At 42.3% G+C, this 23,648-nt stretch overlaps 1 protein-coding gene across 1 annotated transcript in view; it reads left to right on the top strand.

Moving 5' to 3' along the window:
* Positions 1–23,648, top strand: part of LOC133953575 (cytoplasmic phosphatidylinositol transfer protein 1-like) — a 64,948-nt gene that overhangs the window by 32,139 nt on the left and 9,161 nt on the right. The window contains exons 2-5 of the mRNA XM_062387540.1: positions 14,452–14,600; positions 18,177–18,265; positions 20,603–20,610; positions 21,590–21,661. Coding sequence (XP_062243524.1) covers positions 14,452–14,600; positions 18,177–18,265; positions 20,603–20,610; positions 21,590–21,661 — 318 coding nt within the window. The remainder of the gene's footprint in view (positions 1–14,451; positions 14,601–18,176; positions 18,266–20,602; positions 20,611–21,589; positions 21,662–23,648) is intronic.

Raw genomic sequence — 23,648 nt, 5'->3', positions numbered from 1 at the left:
GGCCTCCCTGAGGATGCATGTGCTTTTCAGCGAGCTCTCACCCTGAACGAGCTTGAGAGCTCAGAGCTCAGAACTGGTCTGATGCAGATGCAGCATCAGTGTGTCAAAAGTTTCACAGCTCACAATTCTTGGAAATGATCTCATCTGATTTCTTGCAAGCCATCCAATACTATTTTTTTTACTTGTGGTCTTGTTGTCACAATGAGGTTGTTGTCACCCAACCTGCAAACATGTACAAAACAAGTTCATTGGTGATGTTAAGCCAACATGTCAACAGTCCCAACGGTAATGAGGGTTGAAAAGAACAGTGTTTGTTAATATTTCAAAGGGAGGAAAAGGTGGTGGAGACGGATGTAGATGTACTCGGGTGAAACTGTGGTGCAAGGACCCACGTATCTGTCTCTGAGCTGTCACTGTGCATTGTCTTTGTTTCCTGCTTGCGGTGTCCTCAGTGCACTAACGCTGCCTGTGTGTATGTGTACGTGTCGTGTGCATGGGTTTGAGCCCCTCAGAGCACTGAGAAGAGGAGGTGCCTGAAGTGACCACACAGTTGCTTAATCTATGCTACATTGGTTTCGTTTGAAAAGAGTGTTGTCAAGCCACGAGCATTTTGGCTCCATATCAGTTTTAATCCCTGTCCATACTAACACGCCGGAAAAGCCATATTATGTGACAAAAGTTAAAAGTGACCCTTTTCTTGTAGAAAATGAAGCCAATCAGAGTCCTGTAATGTCTCGATACACGGGAAAAAAGTAGAAAATGACGCAAATGGGTTAACAGGAAGTTTTGTAGGAGAGTGGATGAAGAATAAGAGTGTGCCTGCCGTGAGTCATTTGCTCCTGAGGAGATTGGACATCAGAAGGTTTTGTATAGTCTGTGTCCTCCCAGGAAAATGGCCCTGGTCCCATTTCCAAAGTGCTGATGAAGGTCAGCTCTGTGTAGCTTCAGGATGTGTGTGTATATGCACTGTGTCTTCTTGTGTTTCTATGCTCTTGAAACCGTGTCTGCATGTGTGTGTGTACCACAAGGTTAGCATTTTAGCATGTTGGCACCTTTGTTTCTGTGTGTGTGTGTGTGTGTGTGTGTGTGTGTGTGTGTGTGTGTGTGTGTGTGTGTGTGTGTGTGTGTGTGTGTGTGTGTGTGTGTGTGTGTGTGTGTGTGTGTGTGTGTGTGTGTGTGTGTGTGTGTGTGTGTGTGTGTGTGTGTGTGTGTGTGTGTGTGTGTGTGTGTGGGATGCCTTTCCCTTCGGCACAACAGGGCTGATGGTTTGTTTACATCCTCTCAAGTTTCGGAGGGGGATTTACAGTCCCCGTGTTGGCGAGCGAGGACGTGCAGGGAGGATCTACTGTGTCAGTAGGAGCACTCCTCTTCCTCTGCATCCTCTTCCTCGGTTCATGTTCTCCGCCGTGACATCCTCCTCATGATTTATCCGCTCACTTCCCACCCCTGTTCTTCATCATTCACTGTCTCTCCCTTTTCACCTGCTCAATCTCTCTTCTTCACAGACTGTCTTGTTCACTTTGTTTGCCAGCTTAATGTACAGTTACCCGTCTTCATTATCCCACATTCATTAACAAACCTTTTTGACCCCCCCAGACTGTCTTCCAAATTTCTCTTCCTCACTGCTGCCATTTGTCTTGGCCCTATCTCTTACTCATTCCCTCGTCCACTGTCTCCCTCTCCTCTTATCCTCTGTCTGTTTCAGCTATGTCCTGCCTTTGTCTTCATATCACCGCTTATATCCCTACATCTTTCAACTAATTTTTCATTTTTCAATCATCAAGTCTCCCTGTGATACTAAAAACCAAGCTTGATTACAAATTGTTTTTTTGTTTCTTGAGCAGAGCCTAAATGATAACAATTTGTCATTTTTAATGTTGCCCCAATTAGAATTTATTTGGTAACAAGCTCTTGAGTGTTTGGGGAAGATTGCAAAATTAAATAGCATGGTGTAGCTTTGACTGTGAGTTCAGAATATATACTGTATTGTAATACAAAATGTTGACCAGTGGGTACGAACCTTTTTGGGTCAATTCAAAGCATATCATGTTTCACCCCATAGCCACCAGTTTCAGAGACTTTTTTTAACCAGCTCTACTAAATAATGTAGTATTTTATGTAGCCCTAAACATCACAGTATCGGGGATCACTTGTGATGTCTATTTATTGTTCTATCATCGCATTTTCGTGCTTAGGAAAGTACAATGTGATCAAGGTTAAAATGTGTGCTCTGAAGCAAAGTGAAAATCCAGAGGTCAAGTCAGCTGGGAGTCATTTCTAATCATCAGACTTATGGTCAAGTCCACAGTAATATCGATGTTTACGCCTGGCGTCCACATTACACGTGCGTTTTGAGTTTTTGCACACACACACACTCCATGGTGGCATTCTACATTCTCTTGCGACACACACATGCTGCAGCAGCTGTGCGCACCAATCTGCGATTCCTAGCACTCGCCCGTGACCTTCACCTCAATGCCAACAGCTAACTGGGCTGTAGCGCAGCTCCGTCGAGGCTAGTGGTTCGTCTTTCTCAGCCTTTAGGAGCATTTCTCAGTTCAAACAGGTGTGACATTATTCTGATGAGTCAGCATTTGAATTTGGCAGAAGAGACATTTTTATGTGTAAATATCTGTCGGGCACATCTTTAAAGCTTCAGGTTCTGCTCCTGGGACGGCAGGTTTCCAGTAGCAAATCTGCTTTTGCACAACAACCTGTATCCATGTGCATGTTGATATAGAGGAATAATGTGCACCTGAAAATGATCCACACCCCTGGCTGCAGGAATCCAACACTTTCACATACAACAGATTTTGATGGCTGTGAATATTTGTTTTTTGTACACATTAGATTACAGTTGATCTGTTAGTTTTGGTTTCACATTGTATTAAGTATAGACACCCTGCTGTCATCACCTACTTGATTGGTTTGTAGACAGGTTTGCGCCTTCTGTCGTCAGAGCGTTGTAATTGCAGCTATTGTATTCACTATAAACTAAGCACATAAAGAAAATGAATACACAGCATTACTACCAGCATCACCAACAACATGCGCAGTACTCAACACTTGCTTGAATGCACCAAATAACTTCTCTTTTGGTCAGGCAAATTTTTGTAAATTTTTATGGACTAAACTGAGAAGTCCGAAGGTCCGGACCAAAGGAGGTCAAAGCTTAAATATTTCTCACTACAACACTTTCCACTGTTTCTATTTTTATCCTGATATAAAGACCAACAGGAAAACATCAATCCATCCGTCTGTGGCATTAGATTTGTATGTATAAATGTGTCTTCATGCGTGTTGATATGATGAATAATGATCGTTTGGGTGATTAATAGTTCTGTCAGAGGTGAGGCGTGTGTCCTGGGTTTATGCCTCAGCTGGCCAGCACTTTATCCCACATTAGCAGGAACTTGGAGCTGACAGGCATCGGGTTGAGTCACAGGTGGACACCTCAGCACATTTAGTTTCAGCGAAAGGTCAAGGACGCCGCCATCAGAATCAATATGCAACAGAAATTGGATTTTGAAATGCAATTCACATTAAAATGAGACAGCAATGTTGTTTGACCTTAAAATGTGGTTGTACATGTTTGTATTGACACTGACAAGTAATCAATGTCAGATTTAACTGGGGTCACTATATTTAAAATGTCATCATATCTTCACAGAGACTGTGCGGAAGTCTCTGTAAGGCTCAGGCTCAGTATTCAGATTGTCTATCCAAAATAATTGATATTTGTGTTGTATGTATTTCATATTAAGTAGTTCTCCTCTGTGCAACTGCACAAGACAATGGTTTGTGATTAGATGCAAGGTTTAGGGATAATACATTCAAACACTTGCAGGCACAGTAGAGATCCCTACAGTTAGGATTGGTTTAGTTGGGCGGGACAGTGGGTTAAAAGAGAGAAAAGAATGGATTGGGTTCATGCACAATCCCAATGGGTTTTGGTTGGCGTAAGGGTGAGCATTAGGATATTGTAGCATGCAAAAAATAAAAAGACAGTCGCCGTCTTGTGTTTTATAGTCACCACAATAAAAGCTGATTTCTGCAAACAGAGAGCACATTTTCTGACTACCCTAAATAACAGCTTTGTTTTGACAAAAACATTGGAGCAAAGGCTAATGCTTGTACAGCAAACCTGCATTGATGAGAAAAGCAACAACATTCATCACAGTAGAAGTTCCCTCCTTTCTATCAGGTCGTGTCATTAACACACCCGCTTGGCTTGCTGGGAATTTCCCAGAAATGTTCCTGCCGAATTGTCACTTGGACATTTTATCAGGAGCCTGGCAGGTAAAGTTATGGGACAATGTCTAGAGCAACATATAGCCCTTCAGGATAATTCCAGGAAAATTCCGAAAGCATTTTTAGTTAATCTACTTATGCACCTTGAAAAGACACAGCCACAGACAACCAATGTCTTCTTTTACTGCACACTGTAAATTCTCCCTAATACCACTCAGTGCAGCCATGGGAAAGACGGCAGGGAAGGTGGGAGAAGTGAGCAGCTCCATGTGTAGGACGGGGCAGATAAGTACTGCAGAGGACTCTCCCTCCTGCAAGAACTGATTTCTCGTATTTATGGTGCTGTGATTGGACAACATCGATAGCTTGCTTATTGTGTTTTTCTCCCTTTCTCACTAACGTAATCACTATCTTAACTATCTTTCTCAGTCTTGGTCGTTTGCCCTGTTTTCTCCCGTCTCTCCTTTGCCTTCGCAAACACACTAATTACAGTCCTGCTCTACCTATTGACTGTCAGGCCTACAGCTGAAGTATAATCTTATCTGGAGAGAGCAGCCCACTGAGCACTGCCGCCCAGTTGATTAAATGTGCACAGAACAGTGGGAGGAAGATCATGCGCATGTTTGTGTGTGTGTGTGTGCGTGAGCCTTTGCCATCATGGGTAATGAAATTGCAAAGTGGTAGGCTCAGCAGTATGTGATTGTGTATCTATACATTTAAATGTTTTGTTAATGTATGCGTGTATGGGAAAACTGCAGATCTGTGTAGTTAAATACAGATGTTTTTCATATATGCAGTGTATATTGTTTGTCTTATAAAATAAGTGTTTCTCAATGGGTGGAGAGAATTTAAAACCTTTCGATTCACTTTAAAAAGGGTGTGAGCAGCAATTTCAAAGTTCTTTTTTTTTTCTACCACACGGTTTTCGATAGTAAAACTCTCCTCAGCTAATGTTTTTAAAATAGACATTCATATTTGCAAATAGCCCCCCCCACAGGTTCTTGGCGTGTGCAGCACTATGCACATACGTTTCTCCCACACAGGCTCATAGCACCCGGTAACAAAGGAGAGCACATTGAGCTCAATTATACAAGCTGTGAGTCCGGGATTATCTCTTTGACTTCATTGTCATCTCTGGAGCAATTTCATGCTTTTCCACAGAAATGGAGCAATAAAATTCATATGAGCTTTCTCTGTTTTTCCAACTGTTGCGACCACTGTTAAAATTAAAGAGACAATAACGTGACAATTTAAGAAGGGATTGAGTCAGGAAGGGACAACGTGATTTAGTGGCAAATGAATTGAAATCAATATAAAACAACGCAAAGCCTGACTAAATACCACTAGAAACAAAAACGCTAACACAAGGCAAAGAGTGGCACCAACCAATCAACCTAGTGTTTCTTAACAAAAAGCGATGAATGCAAAATGTATAGAGAACCTCCCAAACCTCCCACCACAATTACCTCATCAATTACTTTAACACACTCTTACAAAACACAACAGGTCAGACCAACAGTCAGCTCGCAAGTGAAAGACATCTTCAGGTGTGCTCCTTATATTAAGGGGCCCTGGATGTTGATTGGCTCGCTGGGCGTCTGGAGAGCCAATCGGCAGCAAATGCTAGACTTAACAGGTGGACGAAAAAAAAAAGCGATGAGGCAAGAGAAACACATAAACAAGCCCGGCATGTAACACCAACCAAGGCTGCTCATACAAGTCATCAGTGTTTCAGTTCCTGCCAAGCACAGAATGGTCTTTCTGTTGGGCTGGTTCCCCGAGGGCGTTAATGTGGCCCTCTACAAGTGGAACACGGTGATTAGCGGAGCTGTTAGTGTAGCTATTACTTCCCATTGACATTTAAACAGAGAGTTGTGCTGACCTGGCAGTGCTGTTTGACTGGAGGTCAATTATGTCCTCACTGATTTTTATTTTCCACCAGTCTCACTCTGATGTCGCAGACTTCTGAGTGCAGGGGGTCATTTGGTCTGGTCGTGTTTACAAGGTGATCTATTATAGATTACTGGAATATAGTTACACAAAGTGAATCGAAATCTTGTTTGGTTATTTATTTGTTTGTATATCTAGGCTTAATGCGCATGATGGTTTCATATTCATATTGTTAATAGACGACTTCCTCAGCCCATGATGAATCACAGTGTGGCTCATTTGTAAAAGCAAATTTAATTTCCGCCTAGGCAAATTAACCTATTAGCTGTTTTTCCAAAAGCTGATTGTACTTGAAGCTACTAATACACACAGCTTAATTGAATAATGGATTTCATGTTAATTGCTTTTCTCAGTAAAATGTGCATACATTACATTACAGTCCCTAACATTGTCGGAACAGTGTAACCTGTTGAATACAGTATTTGTTTTTCTAAGTTTTACTACAAACTAACTCTAACTCTTTGTACATTACAACTACACGTTTAAAAGAATGGTCATAGAAAAATTCCCCCTATGGCCTTATGGTCTAAATATAACTACACCATCCTTCCTCATTTGGTGAGTGGAATCTGTTAATATGCTAATATAGCCACGGCCCTGCACCCTGTATTCCTACCCTCACAGCGCCACCTACAGTTGAGGAGCCTTTTCCAGCTACTGAGCTCCACTACCAATCAACAGGATTTGTTGCTTAGGTTTCTGACATCACAAATCCTGGCTGTTTGTATCCTCTAATTTTAGGTTTTTGGTTTACTGCAGTGTTAAAGTAGAAATACTCAGTTAATTGGTTATTTTGCTCAAAATATGTCTTGTCATATTGTAAGCATAGAGGCGACATTTTAATGATTTTAGATTTTCAACAGAGGTAGAGAGAGGTAGAGAGTGACGGGGGGATTGATGGATGGATGGATGGATGGATGGATGGACAAATGGATGGATGGCCAGCCAAGTGCTTCTCAACATTCTCACAGTATTTGATGACAAATCAAATACATACAAGGCTCATACATGATAAGATATTATTTAAATTCCCATATATTATATTGTGAGTAATATAAATCAGTTAGCACTTTAGCCTGTTTCAAGGCCAACCATAGAAATTGCATCAGCCTCTCCTGGGCCTTGGACCGAGGTCAGCTATACCCCTTGACCCTCTCTGATGGTGGGCCTTCCTTTATCTATTACTGAGTGCGAAATTATTAAAACTGAACCTCTGCAACAAAAGACTTGAATCAAGGCTACGTACTGAACTCTATATGCTCAGCCAAGGTCCCACAGTCAATTAAAGCCAGGATGAAAAGCTTCCATCACTGTTCATGTGCCAGTGAACTCACAATACTCAAAGCCTCCATATCTCGTTGAGCATCAGAATGAGGAAGGAGATCATCTCTCAATGAACAAGTTCCTCTATGTTCTCCATCCTTTGTTGCCTGTTGTGGTTTGTCTCTCTACCTCTTTTGATTTTCCTTTCTGCACAACTATCTACAGAGACCTGTCAATCATTATTCCTCTCGTTTGACTATTCCTTTTTTCTATCTTCCTCCTGGCCAGTCTTCTCTATCTGCTCATTTCTTTCCCTTATCCCTTCTTTCCTCCACTTCCTCTTTTTTTCTCCTTTATCCTCTGACCTTCTCCTCCCTCGCATTCCATACTCCACTTTCTTGATGATGCCGCTGTAGCATTATCGACTGCCCAAGAAATGCTGAGGGAGTCCAGATAGACCACGTGCTGTATTGAGTGACGCATGCAGCTATGTTGTTTATTCATACCGTGTTTATCCGGTGCGGCAGTGTGCCTGGCCATCTGACAGCTAGTCTAGACCTGTTTAAGCATTTAGAAATGTTTAGTAGTGGTACAGTTAACGAATTGAATAATTAGTTTTCATGGTTTAATTGTGGATGCAGTAAATCCAACACTTTCTCCCAGGATGGGTGAGACAAATGGCACAGGAACAATTCCGGTGGCAATGACTTGGATTGAGTAAATGTAAAATTATCGAAGTGTGAACAATTTAAATGATGTTGGATGCAACTAATTGAGTGTGGTGTTGTGTTTTCCTGAGGGTGAACCCCAGACACTCTCAATTCAAATAAGTTTCTCTCCACTTTATATGAATGGACAGAATTCATATAATACAGGTTGTGATTTTACCTGTGTGAACGCAGCCCTTTTAGTTTGTGGACTAAGGTTTCAACGACCCTAACCAAAGCCCTGCAATAAGCGGTGATGATGCCAACACACTTTAGTTTACCTGGGATTGATTGATGAGCAACAACAAACCAGAGGGCCTTGTCATCAGGCAAATCGAATAAAGACGGGCCAAGTACTGGCCTCTTTGTGGCGGCTGCGTCATGGAGCTAAATGATCGATCACGCTGTGAAGATTCCAGACAAGAGAGACGGGGTGAGTCGTACTTCATCGCCGCCGTGTTCTCTGAAGTGATTGCCTGTTGTGCTTCAATGGGGAAAAATAATAGAGCTATTCCAACCAGTCAGTACAAGCTTTTATTTGTTGTTGTGAAAACCTTCTCTAATATGGAACGGTCTGTAATGACCTGCTCATGGTCAAGCGCATTCATCATGGGGTCCTAAAACAATTCTAATAATCAGCCCGGCCCCTCACAAGAGGCCTACTTCATTAATGCACATCCTTGTATATTAGCTAGTTGATGACCGGGACAGCTCACTGAGAATGAAGTGAATGGAAAAAGGACATCTCTTGTCTAGTCTGGGGATTAATTAGGCTAATATCACACTTTACTGCCTCTGCAGCCCCTTGTCCCAGGCATTAACTTCTGTACACCCACACCTTGCTGTTATTTTCTGCAGCTTTGTCCTCACTAATAAACAAAGGACTTCGAAAAACTCCAAGTTCATCTTAGTCTTCCCTTTCTCCCTCTGCCTGTCTTTCAATCCACACTTCTCACGTCTGTCATTTTGCGCCTGACATGTGGTAGAAGGAAGGAGAGTGCCTGCATTATTTACAGTAGCACTTAACCTGGCTCACCACAGCCCAGAGAGCTGTTTTTAGAAACGCTGCCTTTGCTTTCACCACTTCTAGTGAAAAGGTAAACTTTCTTTGACATGCAGCAGGCTGCGGTTAAGGAGAGAAGAGAATGAATATAGAGAAGGTGATGCAAAAAGAGCATGCTATGCAATTAGCTCTGGCTGTTACCATGAAGGGGATTTCATATCTTACGCTTATTTATCTTTATATACCTGCTGTGTTTAGAAATGAACCCAATTGAGCATTTTGAAACACTCGATTACATAAGCGTTTTTGACACAGCGCCACCATGTTTGGAGCCGTACATATTTCATAGCATGTACGTCTTCCCCACGGATCTTTTTGACATTCTCTGTAACTAATTTATTGCGAGGGACTCTTAACTGTCTCTGGAATTAACATGTGGCTGCATGACGACTGAAACACAACCGGACCTCAACTATATTTAATAAACATTCTACTACAAATACATATAGCAATATAAAAACACGTGAAGATTATTAATCATTCTCATTTCCTTCAGAGCCTCACACAGTGTATGGTTCATTTCAGTGCTGTGAGTGCAGGAAATCACCCTTTTGCATTTTATAATCTTGGAACACGGATCGCTGCAATGAAAGTGCACCCACTGAACTTTAAGTGAACTTTGAGAGGCTCTCTTCTATGCTGCTTCTCTGTTTGGTTGAGGAAGTTTCAATCAAGTGGCTCTCATAGTGGTTATGGCTAATTTTACCGTATATTTTGTAATGACAAGGCCCCAGCTTGTAGTGATGGATGAGCCTTTGAGAATTGCACCTTACTCTGCAGTTTCCCCTACAACACTTGATAGGCCAGTTCGTCTTGAGTGATCTGGTCATAAGTGGACCGCTCTGATAGTACGTCAGTTGTCAGCTTACTTCTCCACATGTGTCTCCTGTGACCACTTGTGATCAGATCTCACTTCACCGCCTCAAATGCAAATTAACATAAACTTTTGCAAAGGCCGAATGATGTGGTTTTAGCCAGTGTAACTATGACAGATGGGCCCGTTGTCTGAGTGTTTGTGTTCATGTCAGTGTCAACGTGAGAGGGAGAGAGAGAGGGAGAGAGCAGCCAAGTGTGACCGAGCGAATCAATGTGCTGTGTGCAGCTCTACTATGAAAATCAATATGTTGCAGTCATTGTTAATATTGTGGTGGTGGCCTCAAATATATCGATGTGAAATGCTGAGAAATGTTAAAAAAATACTTTTGGTTTATTATGAAACTCTAGTGGGTCAGGTGATGTCTGCTCAGAAGACGGTGCTTGAAAATGGCCCAGCATGCATTTGGGTTTACACAGCTAAAACAAATTTGGCAAAATGCCATTCAGACCACATGCATAGGTGGTCTGATTTGATTTCAAGTCCTTCCTGGACACGTTCACACTTCAAGTTGAAGTTGTCCACTTTTGATAAGCTCACTCGAGACAGATGTTAGTACCAGGTCTGAACAGAGCCTCTTTCAGGTCAATGGTTGGGTTTTCTACACTGTTCTCATTGGCAAACACTCCACAAAGACCCGCGCCACACTATTTTGCATTTCCATTGCGGGTTTCCGAGGACCTGGAGGGGTTATTGAGTAACAATTCGAAGCATTTGGGGATATGCACATTGATACCACTCTCATGTCTCTGTGTTGAGTATGGAACCAACACTGGTGGGCCATGGCCTTGCTTAGCATAAAGACTGGAGGCGAGAGAAAACAGCTAGCCTGGTTCTAGCCTTAGAAACATGTCTACACAAAAACAGGAGTTCATAAAATGCATCATGTTTTTACTGCAGTTTTACACCTACACCCCATAAAACCACAAATTGTTGTCTGTACATTGTTATGAACAAGATATAAGGCATTAAATGGTGGGTCTTAGAAGTCATGTATTTTTAACTGGTGAGAGCCAAGCTAGCTGTTCCTGCTTAAGCCAAGCTAATGACCTCTATACGTAACGCCCAGACATGATACACATTGGGGATTTCAGAGTTCATTGAGGTCAATTAAATCTTTGGCCATGATTGTTGTTAATTTTATCTCATCGTTTACATCCGTTGTTTTGTCGAAAACACAAAAGAAAGTGGTGAAATACGTGCCCCACCATTTCAGCCCAAGGTGACAGTATGTTGTGAAATTGCTTCTCTGTCTCATCATCCATCAAAAACATTCACTTTACCACGATATGAAACCAAACAAAAGCAACAAATCTTCACATTCAAAAAGCTACAGACGTCAAGTGTTTTTTGTTGAAGTTAAACAGCATTTAAATGCTATAAAAATGATGGGACTCAATTGATTAATCAACAAACTGACTAACTAAACCATCCAACTAGATGTTTCTTTAGTGATGTAGTTCTTTGTTGCTTCACTGTGTAATAAACTAAACATGCTGCACAGTGGAGAAAATGTCCAAAAAGCAAAGGAAAGGATATTTTTATATAACACCTCCTTGCTGTGGCAGAGGTCGGCCAAACACCATGCACCTGCTGCTATGTCGGGGAATGTTGTGTTCAGACTACCTCTTAAGACTTGGATATTGTGTTAAGTGTTTTTTTTGTTGTTGTTGTTATGTGTGTCCTTTTCTGACACTGTAATCTCCTTTATGTACCATTGTCTAGAGACTTGGGGTCTTGCGGTGAACTAATATAGAGAAAGTGAGTCACAATGCTGCTGCCCTTTGAAAGCAATGCAGTGTGCTGTCACAGCACTGCAGAGAACACAGAGCCAAGGTGCTGCAGTAGCTGGGTGTGGGACCTCGAAATTTGATGATGCATAAATGAGGGATGGAAAAACTGTTTAAAGGGTTAACGGTGGTATTTTCTGCATGATGCAATTGCATATAGATTGTTAAATACAAGATCACTGCATGGATGACGGGTTACTATTTGTTGCAGCTTCTCTGTGTGTGTGTTTCCTCCCCTGGTTTCCTCATGCAAAGACATATAGGTTAGGTTAAGTCACAGCTCTCAAAGTAGATGTTGGTTTGTCTCGATAGTCGTTTTCAGACATGAACTCCGAAAATGGCGAGGGGTGTTGCCTGGGTAGAGCATGCAGGAGGCTGGACATGACATAAAGATTCCACTGCAGAAATCACATAGACTGCCCTTAACGCCCAAAGCTGTAAAATCTCATTGTCTTTCCAAGTTGACATATTTATTGGCGTCCTCTATGTGTTTGGTACCTCTTGTTCATCCTGAGATATTTGTGATATATGTGTCAGACCGACTAACGAGCAGAATGTACCCTACCTCTCACCTTCACATGATGGGTGGTACACGATAGCTCTTGGACGGATGGATACATTACGTACATGCAAGACCTACATCTGGGTGAAATCATCCCTTTTGTTTACCATAAATATACCACCAGGTGGCTACCTTTTGACCCGGGTTTGTGTACCCAAGATTAACTGTTGTTTTGAATTTTTTTAATTCCATTAGATTCATTAAATCAATCATGTTGCAAAGGGGGACACTTAATTGCTCAAATCAATCTAAATCATCACCCCTTTCCCACAGTTTGTTAAAACCTCTTTCAGATTAAACTCTTGTCCTTGAGGTAGATTTGGACACTAAAAACAAAGATTATCACCACACCTCAACTAAACTAAGATTTGTATGAAACAGAGATTATATCCAAGAGATGATTTTTTGATGTTATGTTGGTGAATGGATTTTGGGCAGCTGGGTCATCTATTAAACAGAAGGTCAGTGGTCCGATCCCTGGTACCTCCAATCTGTCCTTACGCAAGAAACTGAACCTGAACTTCCTCTTGCAGTGTGTGAATGATATGATAGGAAAAGCGCAGGGTATAGAAGTGCTGCATAAATGGGTTTGTGAATGCATGAATGTGACTTGTGTTGTGCAAAGCACTTTGAGTGATTGATTAGAGACTAAAACAATGATGTATAAATTCAAACCATTTACCATCAGCACACTTGACCCATAAACTGTGAAATAAGTATAGTATTCATATGCTATAAGTAGACCAGATAAGTGTTTTTATTATACTCTCTTTATTTTTTAGCTTAACTCAACTCGAAATAAACATTTTGTACCTTTTTTAGTTTCTGCATTTTGGATGTTTCACGGAGCATCAAACATTGTTATGCAAGTGTTAACATTTAAAAGTTTTCTGGAAGCTGCAAGTACACTTAAGGTGCAAATCCCCAAATGACAGGATCTGTTGTAGCTGCCTGCATCCTCCCCCTACGCCTGGTCTAATGACTTCTGAGCCTTTACATAATTGTTGTGTTAATTTAAGTACACATCTATAAAATACAAACCACATGTTCCCACCTTAGATTTGCAACAGCAGTGAGGTCTTGACACCGTTTTCAGCCTCCCTGGGAGCTGTTTTTGGGCGAGCACTTTACATTTGTTCCCAGACAGCGTTTCACAGCTCAGCTATGCGCAGTGAAAGGTAAAGGTCAGGCAGAGTGTGTGGGAATCCAGGGGAACACAGTTGAATTCACTCCCCTTCATTACTGGGGCTCTGCTCTCAAGTCTTAACTCAGGCTTAACAGTGATGGAGAAGAGTTGGGATGAAAAAGTTTCCGGTAAACCATTGTAAAGGTTCTGATGATAAGTCGAGTTTTAATTACCATGATTACCATGGTGACTTGATTTGTGCTTGCTGTCACTTGGGTTGGTTTATGAAATCTGGCGCCGTTTCTTAACAGGCCGGATCCGAGCAGACCGAATCACAAGGTCGATTTAGGTGCCTCATTTCAGTGTCTGAGCTCTGTACTGAAACGCCCTGCTTACAGGCAACTTAAACCTCACAGCATGTGTTGAGTTAACATTTCATTTAACAAATGATGAAAACAAACTGTGTACATGACTCTGGCAGCACGTTAACCTGCACTTAGCTAGTAGCTACCTCAATCTCGAGTCAACTCAACAATAAAATTGCGTAAAACCTAAACGTTTGAAAGTGTGGCTACATTTCATTTGAAAGGATTCCAACATCGGGAGGTGCAGCAAATGTCTGAGGAATAGCCGAGGGCAGAGACCAGGCAGCGGCTTGTTTTGTGCTTATTTCTTAAGAAAAGTCTGTCACTAATAAGTCTCTGGTAAATTTGTATATTTTTGGAAATCATCTTGCCACGCTCCTTTGAAGTCCCACGACTGGAAACCACAGCTCAAGCTGACACACGATGTAATACTGTTTTAAGCTCAGCAAGTTTTCCAAGTCGTATGTTAACTTCTCCTCTCTCCACGTTTTCTCTTCCAGTACCGGATCGGGCAGTTGTACATGATCAGCAAACACAGCCATGAGCAGAGTGATCGAGGTGAAGGGGTGGAGGTGGTCCAGAACGAGCCATACGAGGACCCCGCCCACGGCCAAGGACAGTTCACAGAGAAACGAGTCTACCTCAACAGGTCGGTGGAAGACGTCTCTGATTGTATATATTGTCTAGCTCATGTCAACACCAAATTCATTGCGTGCGAGATCCTTTTTCACCCTGCTGCCAGTTGAGTAAGGCTGTAGTATTTACATTGAAGTCTAATGTTTTTCTTAGGCAGACTCCTCCGGCCCAAAGGACGTGTTTTGTTTGTACCAATAATAGAGGAGGGCCTGAGGAGGTGGAAAAAACAACATTAGATTCTATGGTTCAACAGTTTATGAAGAGTACGACCCACAGAAACTCTAAATGCGGCCACGCTGACAGGGTGCATATAGTGCAGAATATAGTGTGTATATGTTTCATTTTTGTTAATTGGTTAAAATTACATTCGGTTATTTGATAAAACACACACAGATATTGTCACACACACTACCGACTGCAATATTTCCTTGAGTCGCTCACTAATGCATCTTTGTGCACCAGTGTGTGAATGTTGTCGTGCAGATGCATGTGTGACCCCTCCACGCACAGTTTTGTTAGAAATCTCTTTCCGACAATAGGATGGAGAATACGTGGGACAGAAAAGAAGAGAATAAGGAGCGAGAGCTAGAGAGAGAGAGAGAGAGAGAGAGAGAGAGAGAGAAGGGTGGTGGTGGTGGTGGGGGGGGTGCTGTTAGCCATTTGTTTGAGCACAAATACCTGTGTCAGCAATTTGCTATGCTGGGGAACTAATTATGTTGAGTCAGCACTGCTCTGCTCTGCAGAGGAGAACAAGAAAAGGGGCAGAGAGAGCAGACAGAGATTAGTTGGGCTTCAATGCAGGTATTTTTCATTCTTGTTGCTGTGTAATAAATTGGTAAAGTTACTAAGAAAGAGCATATTATTAAGAAGTTGCTGTAATTCACAAAAGCAGTTTTTATGCTTGCTTCAAATTTGTTTGGGCTGAGGAAATAATGGTCATAAAGGCTAAGTTGTTTTATAATGGAGGAGGCTCAGGCTGGCTCTGCACACCAACTCAAAAGTAGATAAAACCATCGCCTTCATATGAAGGTGGACGACGCATCTTCACTTCCTCCCCAATCCAGAAACGAAGCCAAAATATCCAGGATACAAACGCTGGATGAGGTCATTTGTAGCAGAGTCTGCACAGCAGCGATCGGGTAATGGAGCCATCCTGACCAATCCAGAGTCCGACTCAGCTGTCAATCATGACGTTTGTCCACGTTTTCTGAGCATCAAATTAGAAATGATCACCGGACGCAAACCACCAGGAGGCAATTGAGATGCTTTGGCTTTTGAGCTGGCATGTCGTCCATCTTTATACACAGTCCTGTTTTTACGAAATCTGAAAACATCTTAGGGAGGTTACTTCAGGCCAATTCATTTATTTAACAATCCCTTTTCATGATACTTCAGCTGCAATATGTCTTAACATGGAGGAAGCTTCAGAGAAAGTGAAAATGGATGAAGAGAGAACAGGAGAGAATTTAATGAATCCAAATGCTCAGCGTTAACGTCCATTTACATCTGCGGCTCAGATGGGAAAAAAACCCAAAGCACCGACCTTTTCCGAGTATCTGACATTTTATTAAGATAAAATCAAATGTTTGATTCTCTCGCTCACGCCAGACGCACGCACACACACACGCATGCACACACTTACTGACAGTAAGTTATAAGTTGTACCATGAAAAGGGAATTTATTATAGATTACTCTGCTTTCCTATCTGACGTTACCAATGATAAACACATAATTAGTCAGTCTAATGAGATCTTGTTTTTCATCCGTCTGTGCTGTAAATCAAAAGTACTCTCTCCTGAAAACACATAAATAAAAGGAAACAGAAAAAAGGCAAACATCTGCTGCGATACGACCAGAGAATAAGCAAACTCTAAGTGATTTCACGTCACAGAAGTTCAGGAAATCAAACCAATATTTGTCATGGTACATCGAGTTATATGATTATATGTTATGTTAAATTATGAAGTCGTACTTTATCATAACTAACAACTAATTTGCTCCCATTCAAATGGCCTCCCATAGTTGTCTCTGCAACAACTAAACATTTAGCTCTGACTGACCAGCAGGGAATTCAATCTGGTCTCATTCTGTAAAGCTTCAACAGCCCAATTAACTCTCACTATCTTTGGGGAGGTTGTGAAGGAGATATGTTCATCCAAACAAGTATTTTCTTTTTCTCTTCTACGTGCAAATGTCGGCTTTGGCGTGAAAACTCAGAGCAGCCACCCACCGAGCGTGCAGGCTTGGCGATATGGGCTCCATCACAGCAGCTATTGGCAAAGATATTTTGAAAGAAGGAGGGAAATCAACAGATGGAGGTGTGGGAGTAGCAGTCTCTTTTGTTGGGAGAGAGACACGGGGAACAAGAAAGAGAGAATGAGCCAGCCTGCCAACATTCGCACAATGTGAGCGGCGAAGGCTGTTTTTATTCAAAGCCGTCACGATGCAGTGGGCGCCATATTTTTTGTCCCTCTCTAAAAAAAAAATTCCATGTCAATCAAAGCTAGTTGAGCTGAAGGCTTCATTAAAGCTGCTGCACGTCAGTGTTTGACTCATAAACACTTTTTCAGCGCAGCCTGAATTACTCTCTAACCAGAGTTCAAAGGTCTTCATCAGGGAAAGTCAAGCATCCATATAGGCACACTTAGTCACCTGGGTGCAAAGTGAGCTTCAATTCTATGAACAGGTATGATTTTTTTGTCACCTTTGGACCAAGGCTAGCGGTCTCTCCCTGTTTCCAGTCTTAGTGCTAAGCTTGAGCTAACCCACCACTCGCTGTAACTTTACATCGAAGTTTCATATTAAAGCCACAGGATCGATTAATCAAAGAATAAAATCGTATTTGTATAGCTACTTCACCTTATATTCATGTATGTGGACAAGTCTGACTCCAGTATTCCTTCATTTATGTATGTTTGACATATAAGTCTTAAAATTCACTCATTATAGTCTTAAACAGGTCTTGAAATACTAAAATTGGAAATGCAGAAAATATGTTTTCCTCATATTACTGGCACTGTCAAATCAATACAAAACAAAACGCAGCTAATGGATGGGGAAAGTGAAAAAATACCACATGCCTCTCCCTCATTACTGCCACTGAAGTGCCCTGGAGCAAAGGCATGAACCTGCAACCACTCAAGTGAGGCTGCTCAGTGACCAACAGAATAGTCTGTGGTTCAACTTCCAGGAGTGACTGTCCTGTACGTGACCAGGGTGTCCTTAAAAAATGTAATTTAGTACTGAGACAGTCTACATGTATGATTAGAAGATTTGTGTCATGATGCTGGGTTTTGGTCTGCAGTTTGTGGAAGGTTTAAAAAGCCTTAATGGATGCACAGCAGTAAACCCTATGTGATTGGGCCCCTGTATCATCTTCCCTGAATTAAAGCTTTTCGGAGCAGATAGTTCCTTTTACAACATCCCTCAGTTTCTCTCCTCGAGCAGATTTCCTTTCACAAATGGAACAAGTTTTTGATGATTGCTGCGATAACGGAAGCAATTTCACCCTCCAGCCCTGCTCCGCTACTTAATCCTCACAGTGTCTCTCCTCTAATGTTTCTGCCCCTCCTCAATGTGTCTCTGCAGTAAATTACCCACTTGGGCTCGAGCCGTGGTTCCAAAAATCTTCTACGTGACGGAGAAAGCATGGAATTACTACCCTTACACCATAACAGGTAATCTCGCCGAGTAAATGTGTTTCCCGGGAGGTCAACCAAATTTGTCTGATGCAGTTTTATGATTTCTGTCTGACCAATACTGTATTAGCCAGTACCACACTCATACACACTCACTCATATTATTGTTAAATCCAGTAAAGCCAAGTTCACGCTACATAACTTTCAAGTTTTGTTGTGCAGTTCAAATCACACAACTTGCAGTTTTCAGCCATGGACCACAGAGGACGTCCAGAGAATTGGGTCCGGAATTTCACATAATGTCAATGCAGCAGGAGGTTCTCCGCTCACATGTGTTCACATTCACAGCAACACAGAAGTCTCTGAAGCTCTCAGCTGAGGGGTGGCGCAGCAGATGTCTAATTTCTGCTGTGGGGATCACATGTTTTGGTTTACAGCACATCTACACAGTCCTTATCACCCGAAGCTCTCTTGACTTTGTCGACGGTGTCCTCTACACATATGGCTCCGCTTTTTCATCATGAGATATTGTCTTTGTGCGTCTGTCCCATGTAACGGCATCAACACCCCCATACGCTCACTGTGAATTATGCAGAGGACGGTCTGCTGTGTTCTCACATAAGCTCCTCCGGACTTTCTGAGGAAGGTCCTGGGGCTCTCACCCGTGAGATTTGTGTTCACACATACAGCCCCTCCATAGCATGTCTGCTGATTCTCAGGATGTCAGTGCACTTCTAAAAGCAGCTCAGGGGAAACCCCCTGACTGGTCTCCAAACTACATCCAATCACGAAAACGCATGCGAGAACTTCTCCTGGGAGAGCATCTGCAGGAGGTGACACTCTTCAGAGTGGACATCCCCGTTCGAGCGACATTTTCTGTCAGATCCTGTCCGAGCCCGACAGAAAGCTAACTGCATCCTCTTTATTCCGTCCCGTAGCCGACCTGATATAAAGCAGCACTGAATGTGTTACTCTGTCCCTCACACGCATGGTAACCTCCTCCCTGTCCTGCCCTCCGATTGGTTGGAGTTGGCTAGAGTTGTTGCTGACTCAACTAGATTTTTATAGTTGACAGTAAACAATTGGCGACTGCCGACCGAGCACCAATCGGGATCTTTTGTCGGCGACTTGCAAAACTAGTAGCTGATTAGCAAGTCAGACTGAAAATCATGAAGTGGGAATCAGGCTTTTGCCGCTGTAACTCGAATGTTTCCCTGGTGCAGACATTGAGCCTCAGACCTGTGTCAATTTGCGCTGCAGTCACATGAAGCAGAATGCTCTTTTAATTAAAGGTCAGCTTCTCAATTAGTTTTATCATGACATAAATTTGTCTTGTTAGCAAAAAGCATAATTTACTCGCCATTTGCTATTTTTACTGGGTGTTGAAGGGAGTTGGGGAAGTGTGAAAACATAGAACGTGTTCTACAAGAGCATTGAAAAGGAAAAAGACCTGTTTTACACAAGGTTGCTCCTCTCCACTCCCTTTTTAATATATTAAAGACTAGCCTCCAGGAAAGTCTTTTTTCTACCTACGTCCCTCTACAACTTCAAACATGTGTTGCATAATGCAGGAAGCTCTGATGCTTAGTTTTCAGATACTCTGAAGGACATGTTAATGCCAAATTAATGCTAGAATGGACTCAGGGATGATGACACAGAAACATTGGAGCTTTGGAAGTTTTATCAGCTTGTAAGCAAAAATGTAAAGGTCAGGGACCTCTGAAGACAAACTTGTTTTTCAATGAGTGGATGGAGCCAGAGCTTCACAAGGGCTCTCACCACTAGCACACAATATTCAAATAGATCTCAGATCGAACGCGATGATGACAAACTGATCCCCCTTCATCTGCAGCTTTCTGTTTGTCACAGTGTCTGTTTGCCAGGGCCGTGCGACCAGGGAAAGCATGTTATTGACATGGCAACATGCTAAAGGCGTCATGTATTTATTACATGTTTACGATGCACAATGACTCACTGTGGGGGCTGGACTGGAGTCAGCCTCTCTTTGTGAACCGCCAACGTTCCAGACCACTGGAATCAGGAGTGGGGTGATCAGAGCTGCGGTGGCCATAGCATGTTTCTGTGATGCTCTAATGATGCTGATCTGAGGGAGAAGTGTTACAGCAGAGGAACACAGATAAAAGAGAGTTATTATTTTTGATGAGAGCAAATTGCAAAAAGCGCAGGAGAAAGTCACAGAGGAGGAGGAGGATGTGAGAGTCACAGAGATTTTATGCAAACTGTCATATACTGTATGTCTCACACGCTTGTTTTACAGTGTGGCCCCATTGTTTCCTTTAATTCTAACCTTGTCTCTGTTGTCTTCTCTCTCTGCTCCAACCGGATGCCTGTGTCACACTATGCCTCGGCCTGTAGAATATACTGTAAGTATCCTCTACATGTACACTATCTCACTCTTTTGCATTTGTGCTTCTTTGAAAATTCACTTTGAGCTAGCTCTCTGTGGTATTGTCACTACGAGCGGACCCTTTCACATTACATATGGGCATTGCAAATATAACTCTAAAGAACCTCAAAATTAAAGGACCTCAAGAATCCAGATTCATGAATTATTCTCTGGGAAAATGTAAAAAAAACAACTGCTACAATTAGAAAGAAAAAAAAAACTCCAGGGTTCCCAACCGGATCAGGATCAGCTCCAAAATCTAAGACAATTTCTTTCCCAAACAAATCTTGTGTAATACACTAACCAACACACAGGGGTAAAACATGACCTCCTTGGCTGAGGTAAAAGAGCTATAATATTAATAAGGATAATAAACTTATCTTGGTATATTAATGATAGTGTTACTTTTTATTATACACTGAATCCATTTAGAAGCTAGAATTCTGTTTACAAAAGTGACTTTATGCAGTGTGCCGCTGTTTGTTTCTTTGAAGTGTAGCTGCAGGATTCCATGTCGGTAATGATCAATATAACTCTGTCTAGTCCACACACACACACACACACGTTGTCTTTGCTAATGAGCAGAACTGCCTACGTGAGATGAGATTAACCCCTGCAAACACATGAAGATTTAGCAGAACTAACGGACACATTTTTTAAGACAGGGCTTCTGTTGAGCAGAGTGAGAAATGTCAGTGAGATGTGAGTCACGCCGCTTTAGGATAAGTGGTGAACGAGGACAATGTTGTGAAAAGAGAAGAATGCTTTATATTGTCTCCTTTTATGTGTGGGAGCGTTTTTTTGTTCATGTATGAATCAGTGTCGATACACTCATGTCAAGAATAGTTGTTTTCAGCCAGCGTCGGCATTTGTCACTGTTTGACAAAGAGATAGAGGTTTATATGCTGTCACAGCCTGGTCGCTTTAACTTCTTTGTTTCTCATCTTTATCCACAGTGCTCATTCCTGCCGAAGTTCTCCATCCACATAGAGACAAAATATGAAGATAATAAAGGATGCAACGACAATGTGAGTACTGTGTGTGTGTGTGTACGTGTGTGTTTTCCTGAAAACACATTCATATCTTCCACTCCATTCCTTGTTTCCTTCCTTACGTTTGTCATTCCATTTTCCCTTCACCATTTTTGAGTATTTTTTGGCAGTGGGGGTAGACATTCAGCACATGGCCTGGGGTCGGAATCGAACCTGGGCCGGGTGGGACAAAGCCTCAGTGAGGCGGCAGCTCTACCAGGGGACCTATATGTCGCCCCATCTTTTCTTTCTATAATGCTCACACGGTGACAAAACACCCTGAGTGTGCAGATGTATCTCTGCTAATATCCACAGGCTCCTTAAACTGTCAACTGTCAGCGAAACGCAAACAAATGCATACAAACACACACTTATGCGACACAATTGTGTCATCTTTCAGTTTTCATCTCTGAAGCGTGGTCACTGAAGGAGATTTCTGCTCTCGAAATTTAATAACAAGGTCTCTGATCTGTCGCCTCGTCCTGTCAAACTGAAGAAGCATCAGTCTGAACCGTCACAACACGTCTGATGCACACTGACAGGCCGTCCATTTCTGTCTCCCTCTGCACTTAATGGGTCAACGTAAACTCCTCTGACATCAACGAGACACCAGAGCCGACCACAGCCACCGATATACAACCGCTCACTTCCTGACGATCTGAAGCAAAATAAGATTAAAATAATAATAACATCATGATCACCCCCGCTCTGTATTTCATGCAATTTGTCTGTTGCACACCACTATGCCATTTTTCATCATCATCAGCCTTTCATTTGATCTGCGCAATCTGGAGAGGGGGGTAAACTACAGAGGGAAACACAGCAAGTAAAGAGCAACTGCCCAAACAGAGCTCGCTGTCCAACAAGTGGAGCACTTTTTGGCAGACTCTCGAGGATCATGTGTAGCTGGCATTGAGATCAGCATTGAGCTGATCGCGGACTATGACTACAACAAGACTGCTTGTTATATACAACACTCACATACACATTTAGACACCGTTATTTTACTAGCGGCATCTTTTGCACGTTCGCCCGTCCTGGGAGAGGGATCCCTCACATGTGGCTCTCTCTGAGGTTTCTACATTTTTGGGGGGCAGTTTTTCCTCACTCTTGTTGAGGGTTAAGAACAGAGGATGTCACATGTTGTTAAGCCCCATTAGACAAATTGTACTATGTGAATTAAGGCTATACAAAAAAAATCTGATGGATTGATATGTCAGGGTTGCATGTGAGGGTCTGAGTTGCCAAATGGGCCTGGAGGACGTTAGTCATGTGGCCTTTGCAGAGGGCTTGTTTTCCATCATATGTCTGCTATGTGACATGTTGTGCTTTCAATTGGCCTGTTTTGCTTCATATATATGTAATTCTGCACAAGAAGGAGAGGGGGCGGGCTGCAGTGCTCCATTAAATTAAGAGATATGTGTGGGAGTCAGTTAACTAGTCACAGCCTGACTGATTCCCTGACTGGAACTACGAGCTAATAACATGCATAGGCACATATATTTGTACATTTCTTCTCCTAGGGAACAAGAAACTGTAGTGCAGAAACAGCAAAGATGTGTTATGTCATGACAGTCATGTGCATTTGCGCTGCAAAACAATCACACATTTGCACTAGTGAATGTACACTGCTCAGAAACACACACACACACACACACACACACACACACACACACACACACACACACACACACACACACACACACACACACACCAGTGCATACTCACTCATACACACATATTAAGCTTTAACGTGTCCTGAGGCATTTGTTGCTCTACTAATCTAAAAAGCTACTAAAGCAGGATGATGAGTATCTATTTACCTCTCCTCCTTTTGGCTTATTCTCTACTCTTTCACACAATTTTTATTATTTTCCTTTATATTCTTGTTAACTTGGCATAACCCTAGCCCCGAGAAAACTGTCACGTTGTCGCTCAAGTGCACCCTCCGGTCTGACCACCTGTGGAATTGACGTGTTTTCTT

Source organism: Platichthys flesus, chromosome 5 (genome assembly GCF_949316205.1).
Source record: "Platichthys flesus chromosome 5, fPlaFle2.1, whole genome shotgun sequence".
NCBI classification, from domain to species: Eukaryota; Metazoa; Chordata; class Actinopteri; order Pleuronectiformes; family Pleuronectidae; genus Platichthys; species Platichthys flesus.
Note: the sequence above shows the minus strand (reverse complement) of the source record. Positions and strands in the feature narration are given on the sequence as shown.